The sequence below is a fragment of the Paroedura picta genome, chromosome 16 (genome assembly GCF_049243985.1).
Source record: "Paroedura picta isolate Pp20150507F chromosome 16, Ppicta_v3.0, whole genome shotgun sequence".
Classification (NCBI taxonomy): Eukaryota; Metazoa; Chordata; class Lepidosauria; order Squamata; family Gekkonidae; genus Paroedura; species Paroedura picta.
Genome location: NC_135384.1, coordinates 1,704,795 through 1,728,671, shown reverse-complemented (window position 1 = coordinate 1,728,671; position 23,877 = coordinate 1,704,795). Strand labels below are relative to the sequence as shown.

The window sequence follows — 23,877 nt, the reverse complement described above, 5'->3', positions numbered from 1 at the left end:
TTAAAAGACCCACGCAACTTTCCAGGAATAAGCGTTCATAAGTCAAAGCTCACATTGTCCTCTTTTCACCCAGGCAAGCTTATTCTCTTTGCGTTGGTCTTTTAAAGACGATACTGAACTCAAATTTTGTACCACCACTACTGACTAACATGGCTACTCACCACCTGCAGAGTATTTAAATGCAAGGACTCCCCAAACCTCACACTGGAGGGAAGAAACCGCAAGGATTTTCAGAGAGAACGTGCCCCCAGAAATGTTCTGCTTTTTAAAACTAAAAATGGCCACAGAAGAACGGAAAAGGAAGAGCTCAGGCACAAATGACAAAGGGCAAAAACACGTCTTGAAAAACAACCACCCAACGTTTAATTTTATTTAGAAAGCAGTGATGATAACGATGCAAAAACAATTAACTGTACAAAAGACCAACAAATTCAGGCGTCTCTACGGACAGCTCAGCTAGAACAAAGCCTTCGAAATGTTCATAGTGTTGTGGAGGTTACCGCCCCCAGCGCCTTCTCCCCAAAACAACCCCCCTCCACACACACACAAGACCCGCACACTTGAACCCCAACTGTTTCCAAGTAGGCCAACGGCACGACAAACCTTGCTTTGTTGCCCAGAAAGATTTGCTGAAAATCTGGCTGAGCCAGATTTTAGACCCCCCCCCCGTGGGGGCAGCGTTGGCCCCCGGACATCCAGTCGGATCAGGCACTTAAGAAAGGGTTAACTGAGATAAGGGAGAACCAAGGGAGGGTCATTTCCACACGGTCCCTCCCCTGCTGTGGCGGACACCGGAGGCCGGCCCACCAGAGAGCTTCTTCCCCGCCTTGGAGGCAGCGTGGGGCTTCTCCCGGCCAAGGCCCCCCCGCCGTGGGGGGGCCACCTGGGGAGGGGAGCAGAGGACAACCATGAGAGCCTGCGCGGGGCAGAAGGGCTTGGGATCGGAAATCTCCCATAATCCCACACTGAGTTTTCTCAGAGAAACTGGAGCCCTCCCCGCCTCCCCCCCCCAATGACCCAACCCACCCACCTCTTTCCTCGCAGCGTCCGCCAACCTGGCATCCAAGCTCCGACGTGGGTGTGGGTTCCCGTCCCCTTTCATTTCCGAGCTGGAGGAGAGGAAACCAGAACGGAGGAAGATGGGAACTGCCCCCACGCAGGGCCTTCTCCGCTGTGGCCCCCAAGGGCCAAGGGCTGAGCCGGCCCCCTCCATCCCTTGGCTTTACCTGTGCAAATATCCGTACAGCTCTTCGGTAGACGGCACCGGCCTCCCCTTGGCCTGGTACAGCTTCAACAGGCGCGACACTTCGGCCACTTGCTTGGGGGACAGGATCCCCCCTTCGTGAACTGTGGGGCGAGACAGGGAGAGACGTGAAGCCGCAGCCCAGCCCAGGCCGCAGGCCTCACAGCCCGGAGACGCTGGCCGCCGCTGGCCGAGCAGGGGTGGGCCACGCACCGAGGTTCCGCTTGGGGGCGCCGGAGGCTTCCAAGGCCGCGTAGGCCACCCCGGCTTTGGCCAAGGGGACTTTGGTCTTGTGGACAGCGGTGTTGCTGGACGGCTGGATGCGGAGGGCACTGACCGAGGCTCGCACAGGGTCCCAGAGGGCCGTGGACCGCTCGTGGTAGGACACGGATGTGCCTGCGGAGGAAGGATTTGGGATTTATTTATCATGTATATGGCGCAAGAGCTGAGCAGCCAGGAGATCCTGGGACGTCTGGAGGCGGTGTCACGACCCCTTGCGTTCCTGGGATGAGTGCCCCCAAATCCTTGGGGGTCTCCCACCCAAACACTGATCAGGGTCGTCCCTGCTTAGCTTCCCAGATGTGGCAGGATTGGGCTTGCCTGGCCCCTCTCGCTAAGCTGGGAGGCTTCCCACTTCTTCCTGTGCCCCTGCAGCTCCTTGTGGCCAGTCCGGTTTGGAGGACACCAGCAGACTCCAAGTGGGTGCATTTCCCATGTGCCACAGGCTGCCGCCCCACGTAGCTGGGCCTGTGAGGCCCCACATAAAGCCAGGCCCAGGACTGCAGGCAATGAAGAAAGGGCTGGGGGCTCTTACCCAGGTGCGGCTGCTGTTCCACCGGGTGGGGAGGGTTTTCGCCAAAAACTCCCTCCTGCTTCTGAGCAGAGTTCTCGTTGGAAGCCTGCTCCAGCAGCTAGAAGGCACAGGGAGCAAAGATGCAGATCACCAGGGCCGGCTTTGCACTCCAGGAGGACAGGCCCCCCCCCACCCCTCTCATAACGCCGTATTACAGCACCCCACATCCCCACATACGTAAAAATAAAATAAATCCAGGCTCCCTGCAAGAGCTGCAATTGAGGCCAGTGATCAGGAGGGGACCTACCAGGTGCATGTAATGGTGCCAATCTGTTGGGAGGAGCTGGCTTCCGCTCTCCGAACTGTTGTGTTGGGGGGTCTCGCCCTCGCTCCCCGCTGCCTCCGTGACGGTCTCCTCAGCGTCGTCCGTGAACGGGTGCTCTGCCAAGTTCTCTGGGTGCAGAATTGGTTGGGGGGGGGGAGAGAAAGCCGGAAGACCCACGTTGAAGCAGCAGCTCCACCACGAAGGTTGCTTTGAGCAGAGCCAGGATTGCACAAGGCCTCTTCTATGGTTTCAAAAGCCCACCCCCAAAGATGGCTCACGCACACAGACAGACAGACAGACAGACAAAAGATTCCTTCCTGGTTTCATCCTGACCCCTGGAGCTCAAACCTCCCTCTCCCCCACAGGGTTAATCCATCTCCTGCATGCAATTCTGCTGTCAGTAGTTAGTAGCCATTTTTTGGGAGAAGCCCCGCCCCACTCACCTGCCTCTGCCCTCACGTGGTCCAGCTGTGGCTCCAGGTGCTGGAAGGCCTGCTGGCTGAGGAGGCTGCAGTTGAGGATGTGGCTGAAGTCCGAGGAGAGGCGGCCCACGTCGGGGACCAGGGGCAGGAAGGGCCGGCAAGGACTCAGCGTGGGCTTCTCGGGGCCTTCCGAAGAGCCCTGCGGGGCGCGGGGCTGAGTGACAGGCTGCAGAGGCACGGCCGGGGGGCATCCCACCCCCTTGCAGTCCCCGGTGCCCCGCATGCTTCCCAGAGACTCCGCCTTGCGGTCCTTCCGGAGAGATTCTGAGAGCTGAAGGCACTCCAGTTCCGAAGCCGGGCCCAGCTCAGGGGGGGCCTCCTAGGAGGACAGAGGTCAGGATTACAACTCGGGTTGCCGACCTCCAGAAGAGATCTGCCACTGTTGCACTTGTCTCCAGAGAACAGGGATCAGCTCCCCCGGAGAAAACGGCTGCTTTGGAGGGGGGGCCCTCTATGGCCTTGCACTTCACAGGCATCTCTCACCCCTCCCGTCTGCCAAGCCCGGGGAAACAAAACACAGAGTGGTCCAAGCTGGACTCCTTCCGTGATCTACCTGTAGACAGTCTGCACTCTGTCCTCTTGGCCCGAGCCACGCAAGGGCGGATTATAACATCTTCACACTGAATTCTGTACTTATGAATGTTCCCAAACCACTATTCTGTGGCCAACAACGCTGCCAGGTAGGCCATCGCTAGTACGCCTGCATCAACAGTTGGCGGGGCTGAGGAAGACAAGTGGGCCGGGCCAAAGGCCGCTTCTGGATTCACGGCAGAGGCAAAGGGCGAACTCGTAGCAGGGCATGCTGGGAGTAAGGTCTGAGGTCTATTCCCCTCTGAGGTCTGAGGTGTATTCCCGTCTTCCCTGCATTATTTATATCCCACTTTTCATCGTGGGTCAAGGCAGCTTACAACGTTTTTCAGTGCAAGCCAAGCGTGAAATCGGGCGGGCACGAAGCGCAAGACCTGCGGGGCCTCACCCGCTGGGGCTCCTTGGGGCACGACTGCGGAGAGACGCAAGCGAAGAGCCGCAGGGCCTCGTTCCAGTGGGACTGCATCATGGCCTGGAACTGGCCCACCATCTCCGTGCGCTGCACTTCCAGCCGCCGACACCTGGCCTGCAGCTCCCGCAGCTCTTCCTGCTGCTTGGAGATCCTGGGGGGGGGGAGGGGGGAGCCACGGTCAGTACGGGACTGGGGGCCAGGAAGCCGGAAGCAGACGCTTACTTATTTCTCCCCCACCTTCTGATTCAAAAATGACCACCGGGGCAACTCTTAAATTAAATTATCATTGAAAACATTCAAACCGTGCCCTTCCTCTTGGTTCAAAGTTCCTTACAGCAATAGTTAAAACTATCCCCAACTAAAACAAACAATAAAATAACAAAGCCCCCACCAAAATAAAATGACAAGCCCATAAAAGATGCCTTCCATTCAAGCCCGGTCAAATGCCTTGGCAAGCAGAGCAGCCCTGAAGATCTCCAAGGAGGGGGCTCCAGTGGAGACATGACCCGTAAACACACACCCAAGCAGTGCATGAGCGCTCTCTCTCTCTCCCCCCCCTCCCTCCCTCCCTCCCTCCAGCACCCGTGAGCCTGGGAGGACCCAGCCGGGCGAAGTACCTGCCCTCGTAGTCCTCGATGAGCAGTCGGTGCCGCCCCTCCCTCTCCGCCAGGTCGGACTTGAACTGAGCCAGCTGGCCGGACAGCTCTTTCTCATGGTGGCTGCCGAGATCCAGCAGCTGCTTTCTGTCGGGGGACAGAGGAGGGAGAGGGGACATGAGAAGCCACATTTCCCCAGAGGGCATGGGGGGAGGGGGGAGCCTCAGCCTGGGCAGGCTGCTTCTGTCTCGAGAAACAACCGGAGAAGACATGGGACTCAAGTGCAGGAAAGACACGTGGTGATTGTTGGGAGTGAGTTCCTAGCCCTTGTCACTGCAGGGACAACCTTGCAAAGCAGGGCAGGAACCCCCCGTGAAAAAGCTCGGAGGGGGCTGAGCAGGATTTGCAGGAGAAAGGGAGAGGGGAGAGGGAAGCACAGCCAGGGCATCAAAAAGGAGCAGGAAGAGAGCCAAAGCTCAGACGATCCGGGGAGAAGCCAAAAACCAAACAGGGCAGAAAGCCCAGTGATTGCAGACCCAGAGCCCCCCCCCACCCCCACCCACCCACCTGTGCTGCTCCCGCATGGCGCTCATCTGGCGCAGGCTCTCCTCGTGAACCTCCGCCAGCCGCTCCGTCACCTGCTGCTCCAACACCACCTTCAGCTCCGACTCCAGCTTCACCTTCTGCGACTCGTACCGGGCCTGGCGGGAGGGAGCAGAGCCACTGAGGCCGCTCTCAAGGACCCCCGCTGGACACGCCCCTCGTCCCCCAGGAGCTCCCCAGGGCCTCAGTTCCAGGCTCAGAAAGGACGCCGGAAGCCCTGCCCTGCTGGGGACCAAATGGCCGCAGGGTCACCATCTTGGGACAGCGCTTTTGGTCACTTGACTCTCTGCAGCCGGAGGATACGTGTATTTCTTGGGGAGGGGGGGGATAAATTGTTGCAGTCAAAATGCTCCCTTCCTTGCAATTCAAGCTGCCTTGTGAAGACGGCTGGCCTGGCATTGCCTCCCCCACCTCACCTCCCCCCAACACACACACACACACACACACACACACTCACCTTGACCAAACTCATCTCCATCTTCAGACTGTCCCGGTCTCGGCGCATGGCTTCCAGTTCGCTCTCCAGGCCCTGCACATCGGCCTGCACCGAAGCCAGAACAGACTGGGCATCGGCTGCCTTCTGCGCCTCTCGCTGGGCAGCTGCCTGGACAGGACGGGAGGGGAGGGGAGGGGGCCGTGAGAAGCAGCCAAGCCCCTGCATTTTCCCGGTCCCGCTCTAGCCATGGGGAAAGAGGGCAACCTTCCGGCCACGCATGCTGACGAGGGCTGGCTTTACCCTCTGCGCATGCCCAAGGGCTCCTAGTTCACAATTCCTGTGCCAAAGTGGGAGACAAGAACATGCCAACATGCAGGGAGAAACTCAGCTCTGAAGGGAAAAGGAAGAGGGGAATCCAGGACGGATGCCTGCACAGGACCAGCTAAAAGCTCCCAACGTTGGCTAGAATTTGGATTTAATTCTTCTTTATGGATCCTGCATTTGCCACAGAAAATACACCTCTTTACTACTGGCCAAGTTACAGCATTAAAACAAAGCATCTCTCGGGAAACCAGATCCCTTTATGGTTACCCTACGAGATGCAGGGAGGGGAGCAGCCAGAAGGCCCTGGGGAACAGCCTCCTAGCAGGGAGGTTCATATCCACAAGCCAGCTGTTCGAGGAAGCGGGGACCGGAGCTGCAACCGACACCATCAAAAGCCTGCAACAACCTTTGCGGAATTTAAAACCACGAGAGTCCTTAAAGGCGCACGCTCAGTTTTGCTGTCGCTCCCTCCCCCTCTGCGGTTTCTTGGCAGGCTGCAGGTTTCCGCTCTGCCCATCCACACAAGGCCGAATCCAGACTGAGAAGACAGCTTGGTTTCATAAAGGCGGGGGAGAGATTCGGAAAGAGCGTCTCTCCGTTCTCCAGCCAGGTGGGATGGCTGCCTATCTATCACCCACCTTCCTTGCTGAAACTCAAGCCAGGACACAAAATCAATTCAGTCAGGCTGCAAAGACCCCCAACTCAATACTAGAACAGGACGGGGGGTGGGGGGGGGTCTGAGCTTTTGAGAGTCGATGTTCCTCAGACTCTGCAACGCTCCCCCACTTAGACGTGGTCTCCTGACCCGTTCCCACGTCCCTGCCGTTCTAAACGCTTTATAAAAATCACTTTGAAAAGGATGCAAGGGGGTGAAGCTTTGGTTCAGGCGGAGAAATGGCTCGGAAGAGCCTTCAGATGTTGAACGAAAGCCGGAGGGTACTTTAAATGAGCCAGAAGCCGTGAATCGCTCACACCCCTCGTGGCTCCCTTGCAGACAGGACCCATAGCCATTCTTTGGGGGGCCCCCCGTCTCTTTCGTAACACCCACTCCCCCCCCCCGGGCATCCACCCATGTAACCCGGATCAGAAAACCCGGCTTAGCAATTAAAGGGCTCTGGTTTCCTTTAAGCACCTCCTGGAAAACTTCCAGGAAACAGCTTGAAGAAACGTGAAAGGGGAGAGAGACAGACAGACGGACCAGACAGCATAAGCTGGGGCGGAGAGGCAATGACCTCCGCAGGGAACCGAAATCCACCTCCACAGTCACTGCCACACCTATCAGGTACCGCTCAGGCACCTTTTAAGCTATGATGTCGCTAAGGGCAGAGAGCCGGTTTGATTCCCCACTCTGCAAGCAGCCAGTTCTCTCAGAGCTCAAAGAGCTATTCTCCCAGAGCTCTCTCATCCTCACCCACCTCACAGGGTGTCTGTTGTGGGGAGAGGAAGGGAAGGCGATTCTAAGCCACCTTGAGACTCCTTGGGGTAGTGAGAAGCGGAATATAAAAACCAACTCTTCTTAGCCTTTCAAAGGCTTCTACCCTGAAACTCCTCTTGGTTTCCAGGGTCCTCCCTCTGGACTCCCACCTGGTTGCTCTGCTGCAGACCAACACGGCTCCCCTCCAGGACTCACCAGCCTGGACTTGTGCTCCTTTTTCTCCCCACGGGGACTGTCAATCAACTGCAGCTCTTCCCACACCAGGGAACCCATGGCTAAGGAGGCCCACCCTGCCCTCCTGCAAGGAGGTAAGAAGCTACAGCTTCAGGGCGGGGCCAGCATCAGCCCCGCCCAGGACAGGCCACACCCCCTACAAGGCAGGTGGGCTGCAGAGAGACTGTGGGCTTTCATACTGGGGTCATTCACCTACCAGGCCTCTCTACCCCACCTCCCTTCTTGGTGCCCCTCCCCTGCTGGCTCCTGTCCCCCCACAAAAGAGCTGGCTGCGTTTGCCTCCCACCCCTCCTTAGAGGAAGGCGGACATGCCCCCTAACCTCTTTCTAAACAGCTCTGGCCACCTGACCACCCTCTAAAGGTCAACTGGGCTGACAGATAAATGACTGGTCACCCAGCAAACAGGGATTCGAATCTGGGTCTCCGTGGCACTAGCACTCCAACCGCTATTTTGCAGAATAGCCTCGCACTCCTCTTCAAGAGAGGTGTGTGCAGAGGGGATTCCTCTTGAGGAGGGACGCAGCCCAGCCGAGCCGCCACTGGCTCACCTTCTCCTTCTCCACCTGGGCACGGCTCTCCTCCTGCAGGGCCTGGCCCTGTTGCTCCAGCTGCCTCTCACGCTGGGCCCAGATCCGCTGCTGCTCCTCGAGAGTGGCCCGCAGTGCCTCGTGCTGCCGCCGCTCCAGGTCCCGGTCCGCCTCCAGGTTGCGCACCCGCTGACCCTCGGCCTCCAGGCTGTGGGACAAGGCGGCCTTCTCCTCCTCCTGCAAAGGGGAAGGGGACACGGGGAGACCGCTTCCAGTATGCCACCACCAAAAAGGCCACGCTTCCCATCCAAGAAAAGGGGGAGGCAGACAAGGCCCCCTGAGAAAGATCCCAACGGACAGTACATGCTCTCCCACCAGGCCCGCATCAGTGCCCCCTAAGGCAGGGGGGGGCCAAAGCTCAGGGTTTTACGGTGGGGTCCACTGCTCCCCCTCCCCCGCCCACCTCCCCAGCTGCCCATCAGCCCCTCGTGAGCCCACCCACGTTTACAGCTACATGGCCTTCCCAGCATAATGCGAGCGCCTTGGGAACAGTGGGAAGTGAGCAAGTGGGTGGGGGGTCAGATGTGGGAGGAGAATGCAGGCAGCTGGGCAGGGAGGTGTAAGTGGGGAAGTTCCAGTGGCCAGCGGAGACAGGAAGCAGGCACCTCCGAGCCTGCCGCACTCACTCACGTTGGGAGTTTCCAAGAGCAGGTTGGGGTGGGGGGGCGGCTCTTACCAGCATCTCCTTCTCCTGGCGACACAGGCTGGCTGCTTGCTGCTCCCGGCTGAGGGCGGACAAGGCTTCTTCGAGACTCCCCTCAGTCTCCTGAGTTTTCTAGAGGAGAAGAACCAGTTTGAAGTGGTCCTTGGGTCCCCCGCACTGGGCTACAGCTGCCTCCTCTTTCGAAGCAGCAAAAAGCCACTGGGCTCATGGCTTCAGGCGGGCGGCAGCTGTATCAGTCTGAAGCAGCAAGACAAATCTGAGCCCAGGGGCACTTCGAAGGCGATCTGCTGGACTCCAACCTGGTTGGCTAACAGCTGCTGACCACCCGCCCCACACCCCACTCCCCAGAGGCCTTCGTGCCCGAGCCTGACCTCCTGGTGCCTCCCCAGCGCCTGGATCGCGGCCTCCTTCTCCGTTTGCAGCCTGCGGAGGGTCTCTGTCCGCTCGGCCTCGTGCCGGTTCCAGCCTTCCACCACTTTGGCCAGGGTCTGCGGGGCAGAGGAAGCCAGCTCAGCCAGGTGGATCTGGTGCAGGATCCCCTCCCCGTCCCCCACGCACACACACCCCGCTGCCTTCACAGAGACAAAGGCCTGCCTGGATTGATATTGGGATACGAAAAAGGAAGAAAGGTTCAAAACATATACAGAGAAAAACAGAACCTTTCCTAAACAATTGGTACAATAAATTTTATATATCAATAATTTTTTTATATCAATAATTTTTTTTAATCTCCCCCTTGCCACCCTGGGTGTCTTTGAATGCTCTCTCTTTGAATTCTCTCTCAGCCTAACCTACCTCACAGGGATGTTGTGAGGACAGAACGAGGAGAACAGAGCCATCTTACTCACGCCAAGCTCCTTAGAGGGAGGCTGGGATCAAAGCATAATAGAGGCAGGGGATAAGCTAAGAGGCAAGGCAGCCTCTTTGTAGCCACCCTGGACTTCCATGATGGTTTCCCATCCAGGCACGAACTGGGTCTGAACCCGCTTTGCTTCTCAGAACTGACGAGGTCAGAGTAAGCAGGGCCATCCAGGGCAGGGTAAGGAGCTTTCCCAGCCCATGAACCAAACTAGCCAATACAGCCGGGTTGCAAAGCCCTGGAGAGCCTGCTTCCACCTGCCTGGGATAGCAGAGGCATTTCTCCTTCAAGGTCGCTCCAGGCAGCCTGACTGGGGCCCTGCTGGGTAGGCCATTGCTTTCAGGAGGATGGAAGGGGCCACAAGCAGCGGGCGACTCAGGGGCCTGACCGGCTCTGGTCAGCAGTTGCCGCCTGAGCTCTGAGTTCCTCCACCCCCGTCCTTCTCCTGCTCTTCCCAGCATCCCTGGCGGTTCCTCCCGGCCCAGCCTCACTTTGTCCAGCTGCTCGATCATGCCGTCTTTCTTCTTGTCGGCCGAGATGGCCACGGCCAGCTGCTGCTGCAACTCCAGGAGGCGGTTCTGCAGGGCCTGGATGTGCCGCTCACAGTGCTGGGGGGGCAGGCAAAAAGTCAGTTACGGGAGAAAGACAAGGGGGGACTTGTCTGCAGGGGGGACTTTGGAGAGGTGGCCCCAACGAGTTAATGTCCAGGGGAGAGGAGGCTGGGCTTTACGCCTGTGTTGTGGATGATGGCGGAGGGCGTGCCTCATCTCTGCCCGCTTTGCTTGTTCTGTGTTTTCAGGGAGCTCCCTTGACAAGGAAGATCGGGGTTTGCAAGAAGAGTGTTTGCAGATTCTTAGAGAGCACGGTGATCCTGCACCCTGACTATTTGACTACACGACTTTGGGGCAGGTTAAACGTTCGGCTTTGTGTGTGGGGGAGGGGGGGAGGCAGCGTTCCCCTCTCTGCTCTCCCCACAGAGCTGGTTTTTGAGCCTCCGGCTCCGCAGGTATTTCCACCTGTCGGGAAGGGGGCCTTCAGGATCAAGGGCCAGAAAGCTTCTCTGGGCTCCCAGCAGCCCCTGGGCTGGGCAAGGCAGGCTGTGTTCTAATAGGCTTAGCAGGCTAAATGGAGGGTTGGGGAGGAGCCAGCCAGCCCTCCACCCGCCCGGCAAGCAGCTTAAAGCCACGCAAGGGGCTAGGCGGCAGCTCCCGCAAGGTCAGGGCTCTTGCAGCTGCATGGAGGTTGCGACGCAGCCCACTAGCGCCCCCTTGTATGTGCAACTAAGCATCAGCCACGCAGGTTAAAATAGCGCGGTTCCAGCAGCGGTTGTCACCCCAGTGTGTTTTTGTTCTCCCCCCTCCTCTTTCCTGGGTGCTTTTTCGAGATTACGCCGCTTTCCCCCTGAATTCTGCCCCCCCCCTGACATCTTTACAGCCACTTGGGGGTTGCGCTCCTGTTGTGCGCCCGTGGCAGGATCCCAAAGGGGCCCCCAGGCTGAAAGAGGTGTGAGACCCGCCCCGCATTGTAGGAGATGGCTGAGACACAACAACAAAGAGGGGAAACTGGATCAGCTTTCAGCCCAGGGGGCGAGGGCTGCAAGGAGTCTGTGGGCTGCAAGGAGCCAGGCGGCACGACCAGCAGCTGCATTGTGGCCATAAGCCTTTCTGAGCCTGGGCCCATTTTGTCGGCTCTGGGGTCCTGCGATTCAGACCCGGTGCCATTCCGCCGTTTTCCCTGGGAGCTCCGGGTCAGTGGGTCACTTTGGAGCCAGGGCTCCTGGGGTTCTTCAGCAGTTTGGGAAAGAGACTGAAGGACATCGGCTGTCTTGGCTGGTGACGCCAGACCTGGGCCTGCTCACCAGCCCTTTAAGGAGAAAGCAAGGCTGTGGGAACGGGACAGGAGCGAAGGGCGTCGGCTTGGCTCTTCCCCTCGGCCGAGATGGGGCTCTCTGCCCAAGAGGGGGGCCAAGGGTGGGGGGCCACGTGGCAGGGAGGGAGAAAAGCTCATTACAGGCCATGATACCGGCTAAGCCGAGCAGCTTTACTTAAAGTCGCAGGTCACATGACGCGCGCCCCTCGCCCCCTCCCTCGGCCGTATCGGTCCGTCCTTCAAGAAGCTTTGGCTGCCTAATTCGGAGCAGTAATCCTGGCAACCAGGAAGAGCTCAGCAAGACGGCAACAAGGGAGGGGCAGCACTGCAGGGCGGGTGCAGCAGGGCCCTTTTGGAGCGGGCACCGGACTCGACGGAGCATACACCAGCCAAGTCCCCGCTCCCTCCCGCTCCGACAACCCCCTGCAAGCTTTCCAGGCCTGCCGGGGGGCTGCCTGGCCCCCTCACCTTCCGCCGGGCCTGCTCCTTGTCCAAGGCGTCCTTCAGGAGGTGGGGGTCGGCGCAGGACGGAGGCTCGCGGGACTGGCCCAGGCGAAGGCTCGTGTAGCGAGGGAACAGCTCCTCGAAGCCTGCCACGGATCCGGGCGGGGAGAATTCTTGCAGGGGCCGGGCGCTGTGGCAAACAGGAATGTGAACGGAGCACCAGAGCCCCTTCAGAGCCCCCCGCAACCCCTCCACCCGCCACCCTCCTGCCTCCCCCTCCGTTATGAATCCAGGGCAGAGGCATCTATGGCAGCATTCAACAAACAGCAGGGCTGGCCCCATCACAGCCTCACCAAAATCCCAGTTCCGGCCACACACACAAACACACCCCTCATAAGATGGTATTTATTCAGTTAAAACTTTTACAACACACTTTTCCTTGAGGTTCAAGGAGGGTGACAATATTTTCAGTTTACAACAGAAAAGATTAAATAGCAAACCGCCAATCTCACTGAGACCTGCCGTGGCACCCTTACTTGAGGAGGGCAGCTGTGCTGTCACTCTCAAACGAGTCATCGTCTTTCCGCTCGAAGGTTCCCGTGGTCAGGCCTTCCCCTGCAGGCAGAGAAGAGGAATAGCCATCCTTGGCCTGGACACAGCTTCGGGGGACACAGGGATGCGGCTCTCTTTCCCTACCGCTGGGACACAACAGGCTGCCTGCTGCAGAAGCCATGCGGCACCAGGATCACGGTTCTCAAATGAACCCCTGGACAGAACGGCTTGTCCCACCCAGCATATTGGTCTGCTTAGAGCAAGCCCAGCGCCGCAGGGCCAAAAGACTCTTGCCACAAGCCGAGCACTTTGTCCCAAGAGGCCCAGAATCTGGCAGGCTTGAAGCTGGTGGGAGGAGCTGTGCACAGGGAAGAGACCGGGCACTCAAGCAGATGGCAGGATGCTTCCCATGGCACAGACAAACTGCCAAGGGTAGCATTTCAGCAGCAAGTACAGGTGTCACTGCTGCAACAGGTAATCTCAGGCAAATGACCGGGGGAGGCAGAACAAAATGGCTTGGGCCACCTTAAATACGGACACGTTTACTGTAGCTTCGAAAGCCCTTTAAGGCGGCACAAGAAGCAATGCTCACTAAGAGCTTCCAGAGATGTTTTATTCTGCTCTGTCTTGCTCTGGAAAGCTCCCGACCTCTCATCTGCAAACACAGGCTGTTTGTACTGACACGTCAGGGCAGCTGTGCTGCAAACCACTCACGTTGGGTGGGCCACACACAGGACACGAAGAGATCTCTCCCTCCCCTGCCCACTGCTCACCATGCACAGGCTCCCGGGAGCAACGGAGGATACTCTGCAAGTGGCAGCGCACGTCCTCCATCTCCGAGATGTGGCGGGACTCGGGAGCACCGCCCTGCAGCAAGGAAGGAGACCAAGTTTTAGCTGGGGCTGAGGCCCCCTGGCCCTCCCGGGCCCCAGGCCTTCCTTTCCTCACCTTCCTGTGTGAACTGGCCTCCACGCTGGCTGACAGCCTGTGGCTCAGCTCCTCTGCCAAGGTGTCCAGGTCTACTTCAGCAGCCTCAGCCTCCCTGGCCAGGGTCAGACTGTGCTGGGCCTCCAGGTGGGCGCGTGCCTGAGCCTCGGCCTGCCGGCCCTGGTGCAGGGAAGCGTACAGCTGCGTGGTCACTTTGGAAGTGAAGGGGCTGGCAGACTGGGCACGGGGCCCTGGCTGTGCTGGGGTTGTGGGCACGGAGGGGGGCAGGAGCTCCATGTCGCTCAGCAAGTCCTCACTGTGGATGGAAGAGGCCAACGTTCGGCAGGCGCCCTTCTCTGCCATGGCAGCAGGAGAGGAAGGAGGGATCCAGGCCTTCCCCCCGCTCAGCAAGGCGAGAGTCCTGCATTCAGAAGCCAGGCCTCTTGGCCATGACAGAGCAGCGCTGGATGCTGAGCTGCCAGGGGAGCCAAGGTGGATTCAGACATGCTGCTCTGCCCGGGGTGATGAGGAGGAGGAGAGGCTCCTGGCAGATGCGCCGGGAAGGGTGAGAAATCCCATCTGGCCCTAAACAGCAAGGGGAAGAAGAGCAATTCAGCTGGTCTGGAGCTGCATAACAGAGTTTGAAAACCAACAATTTTTTATTCCAGGTGCAGGCACAAGGGGAAGGGGAGGCTGCCCCACAGAGACCCAGAGGACCCCCCGCCTCACCTGGCAGGGCCCAGAGATCTCCTGGAACTAGGACTGATCTCCAGAATCCAGGCCAGTTCTTCTATGGCATCACCCCAGCTCCTCCCCCTCCACAAACCCCGCCCACTCTTAGGCTCCACCCCCAAAAATCTCCAGGGCTTTCCTAACCCAGAAGTGGCAACCCCAGGCTCTCACCACAACTTCATCCCAGTCCCAGAGAAAAGGCAAATATTCCCAAAATCTCAATTCTAGCCCCCACCCCAATTCCTTTGAAATGCCTAGCCCCGCCCCCTCTGCCTAAGCTCCACCCATCGCCCAAGCTCCACCCCCTGGATTACCTCGCCCTGCTCCTCATGAGACCCACCATTCCCTGGAAGGTCTCGGCCCCGCCCCCTCCTCAGTAGGCTCCGCCCCTCACCTTCGCCAGGGGAAATCGCGGCTTCCCGGCCCACCTAGGCCTCCTCGCGGGCCTCTCGCCTTCCCTCCTTCGGCACAGCGCGGCTGCTGGCACTCCGGCTCGGGCGGGAACGCGGCGAAGCCGTCGGCGCCATCTTGCTTGAGGGCACGGAAGACGCGCGCGCAGGCGCCCTGGGCGGCTAGCGGGGGAAAAAACGAGCGCGCGCCGGAGAAGACCGGTCGCCGTTTTCTGGCGCGGTGGGCGGGGCTTATCTGGGCAATCAGCGAGCGAGACGTCATCAGCGTTCCGCCTGCTTTCTTCCGCCCGGAAGTGGGGCGCGTTCGGAGGCTGCGGGTTCCGGGGTGGTTGTCATAGAGACCGGGCGAAGGTAAAGGGGCTTCTGTCCTCGCACGGGGGGGGCGGGTCGCGGGGGGAGGAGGGGGGGGCGCGAACTGCGCTTTCTGGGCATTTGCACCGGCGTGGGGGTCGACAGTGGTGGGCTGGCTTAGGAGAGGGTCCCCCAGCGTGGCGCCCACGGTGACCTCCAAGTGGTGCAGGGCTGGCCCAACGGGGGCTCTCCAGAGGCCCATGGACTACAATTCCCATGAGCCCCTGCCTGGTGGCAAGGGCTCATGGGAATTGTAGTCCATGGGCCTCTGGAGAGCCAGGGTTTGGCTACCCTGCTGGTTGCCTGGGCCAGTTGAGCCAGTTCCCCGAAAGCCTCAGGGCAGATGACATTAGACCAAAATACAACCCAATAAATGTTATAAACATAATACAGCTACATATTTTATTTATTTATTATATTTATATACCGCCCTCCCCGGAGGCTCAAGGCGGTTTACTTAAGAACAAGGAGAAGGAACAGGCTTGGTTATTGTGCCCACCATCCTGTGTCAGAATTCCAAGGGTGCCTGCAGGCTCAAAAGCACGGAGGAGCCCTGGACTAGGAGCTGCCAAACCCAGGGTCAAATCCCCACTCCTGCATTCAACTTTGCAAAGGTGGCCTTGGGCCTGGGATGCTCTCTCAGCCTCACCTGCCTTGCAGGGCAGTTACCTGGGTAAAATGGAGGAAGAGCAACTCTTGTCTACTGCCCTGAGCTCTTTAGAGGCTGGAAACATCGAAATGCAAGAGGCAGGTAGATAAGCCTAAAGTTGGGGGCAGGCACAGGTAAAAGGGTTCCATCCTTTAGGGATAAACAGTTGCCTGCTGGGCGTTCTTTCTCTCTTATCCTAGATGACGGTGCACAACCTGTACCTCTTTGATCGGAATGGTGTCTGCCTGCACTATAGCGAATGGAATCGGAAGAAGCAGGCTGGCATTTCCAAAGAAGAGGTAAGGCTCTGCGGAGGGAGGAATGGGTAAGGAAGGGGTAGAGCTCAAGCCTGCTGTCTGAACGGTAAGCCCCCCACAGGCTGGCCATTTATTCTGAATCTCTGCTTAGCTACGTTGCTTCCAATGGGGCTCTTGGGAAAAACCTTTGCTTCATGTGCAGAAAGTCCCAGGTTCAACTCCTGATACCTTGAGTTAAAGGATCCTACTGGTAGATGATGTAAAAGATGACTTTCTCCCTGAGAGCCACTGCCAGTCTGAATAGACAGTGGTCTGAGTCAGTAGGAGACGGCTTGTTGTTCTCGAGCTAAGCCTCAGCACTGTAAGAAACCTCTGGGCGAAAGCCATGGAAACTCAGCTGCCGGATAATCAGAGCTTATTGAAGCTTGGCTATATGTAACCCTGTTGACCTTTGGGAAGATTGGGAAGATTGCTCAGTATCTTCCATGCTAAGTTCTCAAAAAAAAAGTGATCATGTTTAAGCAAATTGGCTCAGTGTTCCCAAGCAATTATTATTACGCTTATATACGGCCATGCCCAGCCAGCCAAATCCTCTCACTTATGCACATGCAGAGAGAAGAAGATTCATGGGGTGCCAAAATACGATGATGTCATGGTTCCTCTGTGGCTCTGCCTCTGCAGTAGGAAATTCCGTGAAAACCCACCACGTTCATGGATAATGTGCCACTGAATACCAGTCATGGGTGGCTGTTGCTATCTTGTCTAGCTTCAGGACTCCCAGGAGGCACCAGGAGAAGTAAGAATCCAGATGAGCAGGACTTTGGGCCTGATCTGACAGGGCTGCTGTTATGCTTATACCTTCATGCAGCTCTCTGTCTCTCTTTGGAGGTTCTAGCTCAAGCAAGCAGCAAACTTGGATTTTTTAAATTTTAAATTTTTGCAATGGTAGACAAATGAAGCGAGTGCATGTGCTCCAGGTGGTCGTGGCTCAGTGGTAGAGTATCTGCTCAGCATATGGAAGATCCCAGTTTCAGTCGCAGGCATTTCTGGTTCAAAGGATCAGAGAGCAGGTGATGGGAAAGAGCTTTCTCTGACTGGGGCCCTGGAGAGAAGCTGCTGGCCTGAGAAGACAATGCTGACTTTGATGGGTCTGATTCAGCAGGAGGGGGGACTGTGGCACAGTGTTAGAGCCTCTGATTTGCATGCAGAAGGTCCCAGATTCAATCTCCAGGCGGTAGGCAATGCAAAGACCTGAGGGACTGGGGTGGGGCTGCCAGTGTGAGTAAACAAGGCAGGCATCTCCAAAAATTTAAGTTCCCCCATCTTCTTTGGAAGGGGATTAGGCCATGCAGTCCCACCTCATAACTCCCGCCCTTGAAGAAAAAATGCCAAGTGAGATATTGGGTGTGTGGGTTTGTGTTTAAAATGTGGTTTTGCAAAATAAAAGTTGTGTACCCACTCTGGTGAGAAATGTTGCATTTAGTGTCACAGTGCGAGCGGCCACATGGTGGCGCCAGAGGGTAGCAAACCAGTCCTTGCGTTGGAATTTCACCTTTTTTAGCCAAGTCCATCTCTCACTTGCCTTTACCTGCAGGAATACAAGCTGATGTACGGCATGCTCTTCTCCATTCGCTCCTTTATCAGCAAGATGAGTCCGCTGGACATGTATCCTTTCTTTCCGCCCCGAAGGAGACAGCGGACTGGTGGTCTCGACACAGGAGGGCAGGGAAGGAGAGGGCTTTGGCTTTCTGGCGTGAGCTGTTATCTGTGACGTGGACAGCCCAGGCTAGTCCAACCTTGGAAGCTAAACTGAGTCAGCCACGGTAGACTGGAGACTACCAAGGGAGTCCAGGGTCTCCAAGGCAGTGGACGACCACCACTGAACGTCTCTTATCTTGACTTGGATGGTCCTGGCTAGTCCGATCTGGTCAGGCCTCAGAAGCTAAGCTGGGTGACCCTGATTCGTACTGGGATGGGAGACCGCCTTGGAAGTCTCTGCGCAGAGGCAAAGCTCCTCTATCCGTCAGTTGCCTTAAGTCGCAACTCGATGGCGCTTCTCTCCACCATGGACAGCTGAAAGCATCGCCGTCAAGGGTGAAAGCTTCTTCGGAAAGCGCAGGGTGAGGGGAGAGAGGATCGGCAGCTCCTTTTGCTCTCCTTAACCACGGCGTCCCAGGAAGGACGGCTTCCTCTCCTTCCAGACCAGCAAGTACAAGCTGCACTACTACGAGACTCCCACCGGGCTCAAGGTGGTGATGAACACGGACTTGGGGGTGGGCAACGTCCGTGACGTGCTGCACCAGATCTACAGCTACGTGAGTGGGGCGGGGTCTGTGGGTGGCAGTGGGCCCTCTGCCGTGGCAGGCCCTGGGGCTGAGCTCCCGCATTCAGACACACCTCAGGTGCTGGGAGGAGGGTTTTGCCAGGGTCCGTCAGCGGGAGATGGGGGGGCATTCTCTGGGAGCAACGCAATGTGCTGACATCACCCAGAAGTGACATTAGCATACTGGGGGCAGTCTGGCTTTTGGGCAAAAATCTATGGCAGAATTTGCTTCCAACCATAGAGGTTTGCCCAAATCTCAGAGCATCACATGACCCCAATATGCTGACATCACTTCTGGGTGATGTAAACATGTCGCATTATAATGTGGCGTTCTTCCAGTTTCAGGTAAGCTGGAGGGTGAGGTGCAAGCCTAGAAGTGAGTCAGTTAGGACAGGAATATAGGACAGTTAGGACTCGAGGGCATCCAGTGCAGCTGATGGGCAGTAGGTTGAGGACGGACAAAAGGAAATACAACTTTATAAAGAAAGCAATTGAAATGTGGAATTTGCTGCCAGAGGATGTAGTGGCCACAGGAATATAAAGCTTTAAAAGGGATTAGATAGATTCATGGGATAAGTCTCTCAATGGCTTCTAGCTATGGTGCCAGATTCAGAGGCATTAATCTTTCAGATCCCAGAGTCAGGAGGCAACATCAAGGAAAGATCTCAGCCTCTCTGGCCTGTTGTAGTCCTGCCATAAGAACTGATTGGCCCCTGTGTGGGACAGGCTGCTGGACTGGATGGACCCTCCCTGGTCTGATTCAGCCGAATTATTATGAATGCTGGCGAATCAGGCAGTCACAGATGAATTGATTGATTGACTTTGGTTCTTTCTAGTCTGGCTTTCTGGTTGAGGCTCCAGGTGGATTACAGATAAACTCAAAAACAGCATACAGGTTGGGGACATCCAGTAAACAGGGTTGTAGGATTTGGATTGCAAAAATCCTGGACCCAGCTGAAACCAATCTTAGGTTTTTAAACATGATACGGTGCAGAAGCTGGTTTGGAGCACCCTTACAGTCTTGGGCAGCAATCCCTGCCCTTGGAGCAATGCATCTACCCCCCCCCCCAACCATTTCATGACTGTGCGGCCCTCTTTGACCCAGGCAAAAAAAAAAAAAAAGCCCTTGTGAATGATTCCATTGTGCACAGTTGGCAGAAAAGTCAGGAGAGCGGGAGATGGTCATTTGACAGCCTGTCCCTTAACCTCCGTGAAATATTCCCCACGGCCAAGCCTGTCACTGTGCAGAAAGCAACTTTCCCCGTTGGAAACAGGAAATTGTCGTGGCATCCTTTGCTCGCAAGGTCAGGAGGGAGGGCAGCTGGCTCAGCCAGCCGTGGCCAAGGCCAGCCTCCCAGCAGAGCTGCTCGTCTCATGCGCTGTTCATAAGCCCTGCGGCAAAAGGATCCAAGCACCGGCTTCTCCAGGCAGGGCTTCCACGGGGTACATTTCCCCCTCAGAGGGGGCAGCCGTAGGGAATCTCCTTCACGGAGTAGTGGGGGCAGGACCCCAGCTTGTGAGAGGGTGGGTGGGGGCAGGCACCCCCCTAGCTAGAATGGGGCAAGCACGGACTCTGTGGAGGCCCACAAGGCAGTGTCCTTTGGGGAGGCAGCTTTCTGGAGCAGTTAAAGAAGGGCCAGTGGGGCTTTTGTTTCATTCATTTGGGGTCTCACGGTTGGTTCTTCCATCCCCTGCCAGATCTACGTCGAGTACGTGGTGAAGAACCCCCTGTGCAACTTGAACGAGCCGATCCAGAGCGAGCTCTTCCGCAACAAGCTGGACACCTTCGTCCGCAGCCTGCCCTTTTTCTCCGCTCGGGCCGGCTGACGCTTTGGCCCTTCGCCTTCCGAGGACTGCGTTTCCCAGGATGCATGTGGACTGCGGCCAGACGGTGAGCAGGGCAGCTTCTCTACCGGACGAGCGGCACCTCTGGACGGCGCCTCCCCCCACCCTGCCCTGGCGGCCTGGGCCCAGCAGTCACGTTCGGCTGGCTTTCTGGGAGGCCCACTGGAATCACCCCTCCACCCCCACCCCAAATGCCCTGCAGTTCCCAAGGGGGAGGTCTTGGCTGAGCATCTTTGTGACCTGGACAGCCCTCTGCATTTGCTGGGCTGTTTCTCCCCTTCTCACCCACCGTCCTTTGCCCACCCAGACGTGTTTCTTTCTATTGCTAGGGGGTTTCTTATTTGCTGCTCCACACACACACACACACACACACACCAAGAAGCCCTTTCTATTTATAGCCAGTTTCTTCTGCTTTTCCCGTTCACTGCTCAGCCAGCCTGGCCACCTCATCTCCTGCCCCCGGGGACTCCTTGGACACAAAGAGGGGCAGCAGCCGCAGACCCGTCCTTCGCACATGGATCTCGCAAAAGGATGGATTGGCGGTCGGGCGTCTCATTTCCACCACCGGGAAGGGGCCCCGGTGAGCTCCTGAAGTTTAGAAGTGATCCTCACCTTCCCTCCCCCCGCCCAGTCTGGCTGGCGTGAATTAAATGGCAGCAATGCATCTGGAATCTTGGAGCGACCTTTGATTGGCCTTGCTTAATCGTGCTCTCTCGTGGGGATTGGAGGGAGAGGGTGTCACTACGGATTTGCCAAGCTTTACTGGGCAGCCAGCTGAGCCTGCCTACCCGGTTGCTGTCGCCTAGAGGCCTCTTCTGGCTTGCAAAGAGTGGGGGCACCTTGGTCACCCCCCCACTCCCCCCCCCCAAGAGATGCGCAGGATCTAAGCTGTAGCAGTACCAGGAAACCAGAAACACACAGTCTGTTGGTGACTCTCTCTGTCTTTTCCTTCCTTTTTTCCTTCCCTCCCTCCCTTAGCCCTGAGTCCTATTTTCCTTCCTCCCTCCCTCCCTCCCTCCCTCCCTCCTTCCTTCCTTCCTTCTTTCCCTCCTTCCTCCCTCCCTCCCTCCTTCCTTCCTCCCTTCCTTCCCTCCTTCGTTCCTTCCTTCCCTCCTTCCTTCCTTCCTCCCTCCCTCCTTCCTTCCTCCCTTCCTTCCCTCCTTCGTTCCTTCCTTCCCTCCTTCCTTCCTTCCTTCCTTCCTCCCTCCCTCCTTCCTTCCTCCCTTCCTTCCCTCCTTCGTTCCTTCCTTCCCTCCTTCCTTCCTTCCTCCCTCCCTCCTTCCTTCCTCCCTTCCTTCCCTCCTTCGTTCCTTCCTTCCCTCCTTCCTTCCTCCCTCCCTCCCTCCCTCCCTCCCTCCTTCCTTCCTTCCTTCCTTCCTTCCTTCCTTCCTTCCTTCCTTCCTCCCTCCCTCCCTCTCTCCTCTGCATAAATGTAAAATACCAGTCTTAAGCTTTTAAGCAGCAGCATGAATCTCTTCCCAGGGCTGGATGAAGGGAAGGACAGAGCACGCAAGCCGCTTGCCCTGCAGGCCTCCGCCTAAGTGCCGGCATTAACTCCCGTCCTGCCACTTTGTTCCAAATAGCCTTGCCTGTGGCTGGCGGAGCCCTTTGTGTAGGTAAAATTTTGTTCCCAGCATCGGAAGCCGCTGGGAAGAGTCGTGGGCCGCACTGCAGCCTGGCCGGCATGACCGCATCTGCAATCCTGCGTGCAGTTCTGGCCACCGTCTCTTAAAGGGCATTGCGGGGCTGGACACAGTGCAGAGGGGGCAGCCAAGGGGATGAAGGGGTCGGAGCCCCTCCCCTGGGAGGAAAGGCCGGAGAATCCGGGGAGCGTCTCAGTTGAGAAAAGAGATCAGGAAGAGGTTTAGAAGGTTACACCTGGGATGGAGAGGATTGTCTTCGCCCCAAAGACTAGAATGCAGGTCCCAGGTGGGCAAAAGGGAGTACTTCTTGACACAGGGAGTGATTAAAACGTGGGGTTTGCTGCCAGCGGATGTTGGGATGGCCCCAGGAAGAGCCAGCTTCAAAAGGGGATTAGAGGGATTCATGGAGGAGAACTCTGTCAGGGGGTATAAGCCGGGGTGCCTGAAGGGAGCCTCCACAACCCTCTTGAGCAGGGGTAGTCAAACTGCGGCCCTCCAGATGTCCATGGACTACAATTCCCAGGAGCCCCTGCCAGCGAATGCTGGCAGGGGCTCCTGGGAATTGTAGTCCATGGACATCTGGAGGGCCGCAGTTTGACTACCCCTGCTCTTGAGTATCAATGCCAGGAGCCGCCACTGGTCAGAGCGGGCCAGACTAAGCTGGACGGGCCAGCGATCTAGTCTGCTACGAGGCAGCTTCAGGTTTCCCTTGTTGCCGCTTAAACCCAAGCGCTCCCCCTGATAGTTCTGACCCGCTCGGGGCAGAAACAGGAGCCGGATCGTCCCGCGAGGACAGCTGCCTGCCTAGCGTCTGCCATCCCCTCACTCCCCAAGGGGAGGCCTCTCCCCTGCCGGCCTGCGCAAGCACAGAGCGGAGCATTATGCGCTCCCAGTCAAGGCAGCTGCCAGGTGGCTCCCGCTAAAAGGCAGAGCGTCTGTCCCCCATGCGGAGCTTTAATGTCTGCCGGGGATTATCTTTGTTTAATCCTCCCGGACAAGCAGGTAGCCGGCTGCGGGAGGGAGAGGGAACCTGACGGCAGGCCTTGTGCTCTCCAGGCAAGCGTGGAGCCCCAGCCGCCCCCCCCCCCTTCTCACTGGCTTCAGCCAAACAAAGCTGCCTCTGCAGCGTGGCTGCCTCAGCAATCTCCAACACTGCTTTTCTGCAGAGCCCAAAAGGTCCTTCTTCCTTACGGGGGCAGGGGTCTCCCTCTTGGTGGGCCCTGACTCCAGCAGAGAAGGAAGGGACCTTGCTCAAGTGCCTGTGAAGGCCGGGGGGGGGGGGGTCTCTGATTCTGGAAGCTCCTCCCCTGCCACGGATTTTGGTGTTCTTTTCTGCTGCCGCAGGCAAACTAACGCCGCTACCCGTCTTGTCTTTACCCCCTGATTTCTTTGCGGCAACTTGAGTCTCCCCGGCCGATCCTGTGCTTGCAGCCACAATCCCCCAAGAAGCTGCCTTGGCCTGCATCAAGGTCAAAATGGCTTCCTCAGACCCCTCTTTCCGTAGCCAGTGTGAGATTCATCTTCCCCTCCAGGCTTCCCTTCTTCCCAGGCAGCGGGAGAACTGAGCTGTGCCTCCACCTCCTGCAGCAGGCACCTGGGGGAGGTGTTCACCGCCCCTTCTCAGAGCTCCAGATGTGCCCACCGGCTCTAAGCCTTCAAGGGCCCTGCATCAGCGCCTGGCGTCAGAGGGAACTTGACGGCCCAGAACGCTCAGGGTCTTGAGGAAAGGGAGCCAGGACTCCTCCGGCTTGTGGCCTGCTCTTGTTCATTGGGAGAGAGAGGCTCGCCCTTCCAGCTGTGCCCTGTTGCACACACATCCTGGCCGGCCTCTTCCCCGCCTCTCTCCGCCCGCCACAGTGGCCATCTCTTCCCCCACCCAACCTCCCGCTAATCTCCCCGTGCTGGCCAGGTGGCGTTAGGCCGGTCGCTCGGATGCTTTGGGTGCGTTGAGAAGCATTAATTTTTGCACAGTCCCCGAGCTTTAATTCCTTTAATGCCCTAAATGGGAACAGAATCTGCCAGCCTGCCAAGGAGTGGCCCAGCTGGGCTTTCCCCTCCGGTCGCTCACCGCCGCATGCCCCTCCCTGGCACTCTAGGGCAGTTGAGACTCCTGGGGTGAGAACGCTCTCAGCGACTGGTAAAACTTCCCTTTCTTAGTGGCCCCTCTCCTGTCATAATCCCTCACCGTTTTGGTTGAGACTTCGTAATGTAGGGGTGAGCTTGGCTCCTATGGCCCTCGTATAGATCTTGCTTGTGGGCATTTGTGGCTCAAAAAGGACACTGCAGAGCTTGAG

At 57.6% G+C, this 23,877-nt stretch overlaps 2 protein-coding genes across 4 annotated transcripts; one reads left to right on the top strand and one right to left on the bottom strand.

The window, feature by feature from the left end:
• Positions 1-340: 340 nt before the first annotated feature.
• Positions 341-14,655, bottom strand: CNTROB (centrobin, centriole duplication and spindle assembly protein). The gene is made up of 20 exons (XM_077315738.1): positions 14,500-14,655; positions 13,395-13,958; positions 13,220-13,313; positions 12,431-12,509; positions 11,919-12,084; positions 10,073-10,189; positions 9,094-9,210; positions 8,735-8,833; positions 8,020-8,235; positions 5,500-5,646; positions 5,007-5,140; positions 4,461-4,586; positions 3,820-3,994; positions 2,805-3,162; positions 2,344-2,489; positions 2,058-2,154; positions 1,457-1,639; positions 1,227-1,347; positions 1,031-1,109; positions 341-883 (listed from the first exon to the last, which is right to left on the bottom strand). Exons 2-20 carry the CDS (start codon positions 13,734-13,736, stop codon positions 755-757), a joined length of 2,925 nt encoding a protein of 974 aa, XP_077171853.1. The 5' UTR covers positions 13,737-13,958; positions 14,500-14,655; the 3' UTR covers positions 341-754.
• A 55-nt stretch (positions 14,656-14,710) lies between these two features.
• Positions 14,711-20,615, top strand: TRAPPC1 (trafficking protein particle complex subunit 1). 3 transcript variants are annotated; one of them, XR_013227121.1, is made up of 6 exons: positions 14,711-14,866; positions 15,716-15,814; positions 17,367-17,437; positions 17,949-18,087; positions 19,794-19,986; positions 20,373-20,615. XR_013227121.1 is itself a non-coding variant. In XM_077315747.1 (5 exons), the coding sequence occupies exons 2-5, from the start codon at positions 15,716-15,718 to the stop codon at positions 19,920-19,922; spliced, it is 438 nt and encodes a 145-aa protein (XP_077171862.1). In that variant the 5' UTR covers positions 14,711-14,866; the 3' UTR covers positions 19,923-20,615. The 3 variants fall into 3 exon arrangements, 2 of the variants coding, with proteins under 2 accessions (XP_077171862.1, XP_077171861.1); XM_077315747.1 differs by having other exon boundaries at positions 19,794-20,615; XM_077315746.1 differs by lacking the exon at positions 14,711-14,866 and adding an exon at positions 15,131-15,617 and having other exon boundaries at positions 19,794-20,615.
• Positions 20,616-23,877: the final 3,262 nt, after the last annotated feature.